The sequence below is a fragment of the Babylonia areolata genome, chromosome 2 (genome assembly GCF_041734735.1).
Source record: "Babylonia areolata isolate BAREFJ2019XMU chromosome 2, ASM4173473v1, whole genome shotgun sequence".
NCBI classification, from domain to species: Eukaryota; Metazoa; Mollusca; class Gastropoda; order Neogastropoda; family Buccinidae; genus Babylonia; species Babylonia areolata.
This window is the reverse complement of record NC_134877.1, coordinates 29,887,733-29,895,232: the sequence shown is the minus strand read 5'-3', so window position 1 is coordinate 29,895,232 and position 7,500 is coordinate 29,887,733. Positions and strand designations below refer to the sequence as shown.

The 7,500-nt window shown below is 44.9% G+C and overlaps 1 protein-coding gene across 1 annotated transcript in view; it reads left to right on the top strand.

Annotated features, from left to right (window-relative positions):
- The window catches only part of LOC143277179 (uncharacterized), a 523,243-nt gene that overhangs the window by 410,589 nt on the left and 105,154 nt on the right, over positions 1-7,500 (top strand). The window contains exons 22-23 of the mRNA XM_076581953.1: positions 680-886; positions 2,367-2,477. Of these exons, the coding sequence (XP_076438068.1) occupies positions 680-886; positions 2,367-2,477 (318 nt within the window). The remainder of the gene's footprint in view (positions 1-679; positions 887-2,366; positions 2,478-7,500) is intronic.

Below are 7,500 nucleotides of genomic sequence, written 5' to 3'. Positions count from 1 at the left end.
TGTATTTACATAGAGTTTTTAAGTTAAGACAAACGGTATTATCACAGTCTCTTTAATTGATTGTGAAAAAGGCGAATGCTGACTGACATATTGTGTTATCGCCCTTCATTCATATGGGGCGGTGGCCTTTAATGAATAAATCATCTCGGTATCAGCCTCAGTCTCTTTCTATCTCTGTGTCTGTGTGTGTGTGTGTGTGTGTGTGTGTGTGTGTGTGTGTGTGTGTGTGTGTGTGTTCATCTATCTCTTTCTCTCCCTCTGTCTGTCTGTCTGTGTATTTATCTCTCTCTTTCTGTCTCTGTCTTGATCTCTCTCTCTCTCTCTCTCTCTCTCTCTCTCTCTCTCTCTCTCTCTCTCCCCTCTCCCTCTCTCTCTCCTTCCCTCTCTCTCTCCCTCTCTCTCTCTGTCCATCTGTCTGTGTCTTCATCTCTCTCTCTCTCTCTCTCTCTCTCTCTCTCTCTCTCTCTCTCTCTCTCTCTCTCTCTCTGTCTTCATCCCCCTGTCTCTCTCTCTCACTCTCTCTCTCTCTGTCTTCATCCCCCCCCTCTCTCTCTCTCTGTCTTCATCCCTCTCTCTCTCTCTCTCTCTCTCTCTCTCTCTCTCTCTCTCTCACTGTGTGGCTTCATCCCCCTGTCTCTCTCTATCTCTCTCTCTCTCTGTCTTCCCACGCCCGGCGCAGGACGTGTTCATGGGCGACGAGGCGGTGGACCTGAACTGCATCGCTCGGCGCCACAGCCTGCTGGACATGAGTCACGAGGTGAACTGCATCACTGTGCTGTACGGCGCCAACCTGGCCGAGAACCGCCGACTCTGCCTCGTGGCCCCCAGCCGCTCGGCCGCCCTCTGGTTCCGGAGTCTGAGGCGTCTGCAGGTGGCTGCCAGCAAGGTAGGATACGTGGAGTAGGGGGCAGGAGGAGGAGGTGGAGGAGGAGCTATGTTGTTGTTGAGGTTCCGTCACACAAACTAGTGATTGTGGATACTTTGTTGGAGCGTCTCGAGGCCTGACTAAGCGCGTTGGGTTACGCTGCTGGTCGGGCATCTGCTTGGCAGATGTGGTGTAGCGTATATGGATTTGTCCGAACGCAGTGACTGACGCCTCCTTGAGCTACTGATACTGAAACTGAAACTGTTGGAGCGTTGATTTTTTTTTTTTTTTTTTTTTTTTTGAGGAGGAGGAGGAGGAATGTTGAGTTTGAGGAAAGTGGGTTGATGAAGGGTTGAAACTGAAACAGATATTTCAAGTACAATTACCGAAAATTGTTTAACGGACTTCGTAAAAAGAGAAGCCATTCATCTCACAAGAAAAAAATACACAACAAACAACAATTGATAATGAATGCAAAATATCAAAAACTTCAACGTTTCAAGTCACATTGTGATGACACATTTTCGTGCAGATAATGCTTCGTCAAATTATAGTCGAATATTATATGCTTAACATAATATGCTTAACAAAGCATTGTATGCTTAATATTTCATGCTTAACAAATATCGGAAATGAAAGGCATAAGCTTACAGTTGAGCCAACAGCTAAGTGAGAGCTTTATGATCAATGATTTCACAGTTGTAATAGGAAGTCATTTATAGTTTAGTCTTTTGTAAAAGACAATGACTCTTAAATTGGAGCCTGAGAGTGCACTGGTTCTTTATGCTGCAACCTTGACAGGCTAATTGGCCTTTGGTAGGGAACCATCCCAACGCCGACTGTCTTAAGAACCCCTGGGCCGAGAGACTGGGGATGTAACTTGGACAAGACTCTCTCAAATTCTAGCTCAGATAGTCAGGACAGCAGATGCCTCTCTCTGCTAACGGCACGACTGACTATCATCCAAAGCTGGGCCAACAGCAGCGAGATCTTTATGATCAATGGTATCTCCCATAGCAATGATAATTCATTCACAGCTTTGCCTTTTGTCGTTGACTATCCCCCGCCATGTTGAGGAAGGTGGTGGTAGAATGGTTAAGACGCTCATCTGCCGATATAGAGTCCGTGAAGGTCTGGGTTCGAATCCCGCTCTCGCCCTTTCTCCCAAGTTTGACCTGAAAATCAAACTGAGCGTCCAGTCATTCGGATGAGATAATAAACCGAGGTCCCGTGTACAGCACGCAACTCGGCGCTGTAAAAAAAAAAAAAAAAAAAAAAAAAAAAAAAAGGCAATAAGAGTGTCGTCAAATGAAAAAAAAAAAAAAAAAAAAACATTGAAGAAGAAATCCACTCTGATAGGTACACAGTTTGATTATATATATATACATGCAAGGCCTGATTTAATGCGGGTTGGGTTATGCTGCATGGATAATGTCCGAACGCAGTGACGCCTCCTGGATAAACTGAAACTGAAACTGAAACCATCCCTCTCCCCAACCAGGTACGGCAGCAGACGGACAAGCGAGGCCTGTGGCTGAAGCAGCAGTACCTGTTGCTGTATTACGGGGATCCGGAGAAACGGGCAGGACCCACGCCGGCTGACGCTATCAAGGTCAGTCACTGCATGTCAGGGATTGTTGCCTTCCCTTTGGTGTGCTTGGTTGGTTGGTTGGTCGATTGGTTTGTTAGTTGGTTGCTTGCTTTGTTTGTTTGGTTTGATGGCTGGTTTGTTTTGTTGGTTGGTCTGAAAGTTGGTTGGTTGGTTGGTTGGTTGGTTGTTTGGTTTGCTGGCTGGTTTGTTGGTTGGTTTGCTGGCTGGCTGGTTGGTTGGTTGGCTGGTTGGTTGGTTTGCTGGTTGGTTTGTTGGTTGGTTAGTTGGTTGGTTGGTTTGCTGGATGGTTTGCTGGTTGGTTGATTTGCTGGTTGGTTTGTTGGTTTGCTGGTTGGTCGGTTTGCTGGTTGGTTGGTTTGATGGTTAGTTTGATGGTTGGTTGGTATGTTTGTTAGTTGGTTACCTAATTAGTTGGTTGGTGCGTGTGTTGGTTGGTTGGCTGGTTGGTCGATTGGTTGCGTGGTTGTTTGGTTGGTTTGTGGGTTGGATGGTTGGTTGGTTGGTTTGTGGGTTGGATGGTTGGTTGGTTGGTTTACTGGTTGATTAGTTGTTTGGCAGCAGTAGTGTTTTGCGTCCTTCCAATCTGGAGGACAGTTGACGAAACGAGAAAAATAAAAAAGTGGGTCGTGAGAAAGCAGGGTACGTTCGTTCGTTTGTTTCTTTCTTGTCGGTAGTTGTCGTCTGTAGTGTTACATCTTTACAATCTGAACAATATTAGACGGGGGAAAAAAGGAGGACGAAGTGGGAGATTGCAGGAAGGGTTGGGGATAAGGACGGGAGGGGGGGAGGGGGAAATGTGTGACTGTGTGTGCACCTGTTGGGAAGGGATGAGGATGAGTTAAACCACATTGTGTGTGTGTGTGTGCGTGTGCGTGTGCGTGTGCGTGTTTGTGTTTGTGTGTGTGTGTGTGTGTGTGTGTGTGTGTGTGTTACGTTTTCCTGGCATTGAGAATTTGCCTGAGTCTTCACTGATTCCATGGACTTACGGACAATTCCTAATGCTTAACAATACTGAGCTCAGATGGATTGAGATCGCTCATACAGTTTGAACCCAGACTTGGTTTGTTTAAAGTGAGGAATTACGGCTTGACGAGAGTTTCCGAGGACATGAGCAATTGACAGCCATGAGAAAGCAGCAGTGTTTTTTTAGTTGTTTTTTTTTTTTTGGCTGTTGCAGGAAAGTGGAGAAAGAAATGTGGTTTTTAGTGGTCACCACCTACATGGTTCACTAAAAGTTCAGGACCACTTGTTATCTTGCGTTGTTTTCATCTTGTAGACATGGTGAAATGAGGCAGAATTTTCGGCAAACATCGCTGTATGCAGTCATTGTAATGAACACTTCTCGTAACCAGAGATGTTTTCTTGGACGTGTACATCCTTTTTTTTTCTTCTTCTTTTTTTTTTCACAATAAAAAAGTCAAAGCTGTCTTTTGTAAATCTCCGAATAACGTGTTTTTGTTGTTATTGTTTTTTTCTGAAACATTTGATTTTTTAAACGCATTTAACAAACTGCTCATGCTACACGTGTTCAGTGAGAGGCCATTGGTAGACCATTGTGCACCCTGCACAATTTCTAACTGAAGCATCAGTGGATTTGTGTAACAATCTGTGAAATCATAGCTTGGTTTATGAAGCGGTCAGTAACCTTCCTTGAAGTCTGCGGTATGGAAACGGCGGTGGCGGACGGGATATGAACAAATGCGTTTGGTTTTTGTCTTATTTTGTTGGACCGAAATCGATTACAGGGAAAAGAAAGAGAGGAAGATTGATATTGGCGGACAGGGCACATTATGGGATCGGTTGGCTGTTTGACATTGATCATTTTCTCTCTTTCATCCTTTGAAGCGAGTCGGGTTGAGATCTTTCGGTCGGCATTGCTGTTTATTTGTGGGTGTAGTTTGGATTTCTTGTTTGATTTTCTTCGTTTGTTTGGGGAGAGAGAGAGAGAGAGAGAGAGAGAGAGAGAGAGCTCACACCACACAGACGTATACTCATTCGGGTGCATGCACACACACACTCTCGCTCTCTCTCTCTCTCTCTCTCTCTCTTTCACGCACACACACAAAGTGATCGGGGATCTCGCGTTTCATGACAACGTTACACTCACTGCCGGTTCCTTTACTGCATGTTCTGTCAGTTGTCTGTCGTCATCGTCAGTCCCGTTACGTAAATGAAGGATAACGTCATACTCTACGTCACGCTTCACTCCATTCCCTCGGAATAGACAGACAGAAGCTGTGTACAACGTTCCCTGTGTTTATAATTTTATACTCAGTATGTCAAAATATTTCAAACCATTCCAGTTACACACACACACACACACACACACACACACACACACACACACACACATTCTCTCAGAAAACTAAATCTTGTAATAAAGAAAAAATCATTAAGTATTGTCAATGACCCAATCAATTCTTAAGCTCCTCTTCTGGCCGTCCCTATTGGCGGCTCAAGATTTCCGACTGGACCCTCCAGGTCCCATTTCTCTCACCCGACAGCACAGGGCAAGATTCTGAACTGGATCCCTCCAGTCTCAGTTACTAAGCACGCAGCTCCACAGACCTCCCTCGGACCCAGGGCAGGTAGGTTTTTCCTGAAACACTCAGCACCTTGCCGTTCACCGCCTATCCAATATCTGAAGAGATAGGTAGTCTCAAAGAAGACTCCACGAATGAAAATTATGGCAGTCTACAAAAATATACATAATTTTAGTCACCTGGATTTGGTGGCTTCGGCATACTGTGTCAAACTGAAGTATATACAGGGGTGTTACAGAAGAAAAAAAATTCGGAGGGCTGGGAGGGGTGGGGATGGTTGGGGGGGTGGGGTGGGGGTTAGGGGTGTAGGGCATTGAAGGGGAGGCGGGAGACCATAAATTGAAAGGACTTGGGTGCAACGACGGCGAGAAAAGGTAATCAAGTCCATTATCGATCTCCCTGCATCGATCGAAGTATCACTTGGGAATCTTTGTCACCCCACTACATAAGTCATGGCCGCCCTTAAAGGTCTGTCTCCGGCAGTCGGCTGCGTTGACACATTGGAAGGAAGAGGGGGAGGGGTGTGTGGAGTGGGGGCATGGGATTGGTGGATGGGTGGTTTGGGTGGGAGAGAGTATGGAGGGGGAGGATAGTAGTTTGGCTGGCAATAATTAAGGGAGGTAGGTTGGTTGCGGGTGGTAGGTAGCCTTGTCAAAATCAAGCCCCTCTCTCGTTTCCTTTTGCACCCTCCTTCAACAACATTCCCCGGATAATGTTGACACGGGGTTTTCTTGCTAAGCTTATGGACAACACAGAGAGCTGTTGTTTAACCATGGATTTGGGATTCCCGGGTAAAAGTACTCGGGCCAGGGACACACACACACAACACACACACACAACACACACACACACACACACACACACACACACACACACACACACTCACACACACTCACACACACACACACACACACACGCGCGCGCGCTCGCGTAGTGAGCCGAGGTCCATTGTCTCATGAATACGTTTCACTGATGGTTCATGCTGCTGACTGGCTTTCCAAACTGGCTGTGTATCGTCATTATCATTGGCGGGTTCGGTGGCCACGTGGTTAGAGCGCTGGTCTCTCACATGAGTTTCCTGAGTTCGATCCTCGGTTTTGACGCACGCTGGGTGAAGCATGGAGATTTTTTAATTTTAATTTTATTTATTTTTTTTTTTTTTTTTTTTTTTTTTTACGATATCTCAGGTCAGCGTATGTGCAGACTTGTTTGTGCTTCACCTTCCGTCGTGTGTATACGCATTCAGAAAGATTAAATAAGTACATCAAAGACCCTGTAATCCATGTCAGCGTTCGGTGGGCTATGAAAATAGAATTAACACCAGTATACACGCCCCCCCCCCCCCCCCCCCCCCCCCCTCACACCGCCCCCCCGCCCCCGCCCCCCACCGAAAACGGAGTATGGAGGAGTAAAAACGACCATACACGTAAAAGCCTAATCGTACATACGAATGAACGTGGGAGTTGCCGTCCACGTTCGAAGAAGAAGTCATTGTCGTTATGAAAATGAAGTTTCAGTTTCAGTTTCAGTAGCTCAAGGAGGCGTCACTGCGTTCGGACAAAACCATATACGCTACACCACATCTGCCAAGCAGATGCCTGACCAGCAGCGTAACCCAACGCGCTTAGTCAGGCCTTGAAAAAAAACCCCCCCCCAAAAAAAAAACCCCAAAAAAAACACACACACACACAAAAAAAAAGAACAACAAAAAAAAACCAACAAAAACGGGGGAATAAATAATAGATAAGCTTGCATAAATAAATAAATAAATAAATAAATAATAATTATAATATAGAAAAAGGTAGTAGTAATAATATTAGTAATACTAATAAAATGATAATAATAAAACATAAATAAATAAGACAACAATGGTGATAAATAAGCAAATAAATGTAAAATATGAAGACACACATTCACACATACACCCACACATGCATAACAGAAATGCACCAGACATGCAGTTTCACATATATGAAAGCACAGTCAAATAAAGTCAAAATGAAGTGACATACAGTAGTATGCAGTAGTTGACGCGGCTGATATAATTCATGAGAGGTTTAATTTTCTTTGCTTTTCTTTTCATTTTGTGGCATACGGTGGGGACTGGAGGTTGTAAATTACCTGGGTGTGATGTGGTGAGTGGTTTGGGGTTTAGGGACGTTTGTATGCATGTGTGTGTGTGTTGGGGAGTGCGTTTGTGTGTGTGTGTGTGAGAGAGAGAGAGAGAGAGAGAGAGGAGGCGGAGAGAGAGAGAGAGAGAGAGAGAGCGAGCAGAACATTTTTTTTTTTTTTAAAGGATTAAGATTTTGGGCATGGCCCATTCTTACAACCTGCCCTATATCAGTCACAATAGTACATATATACTTAATGAAAAGGGGAGAAAGAGAGAATTCAAAAGAAAAAAAAAAGTCCTGCAGAAAGAATATGATAAAGAACAGACACACGCGCCCGCACAAGAGAGAGAGAGAGAGAGAGAGAGT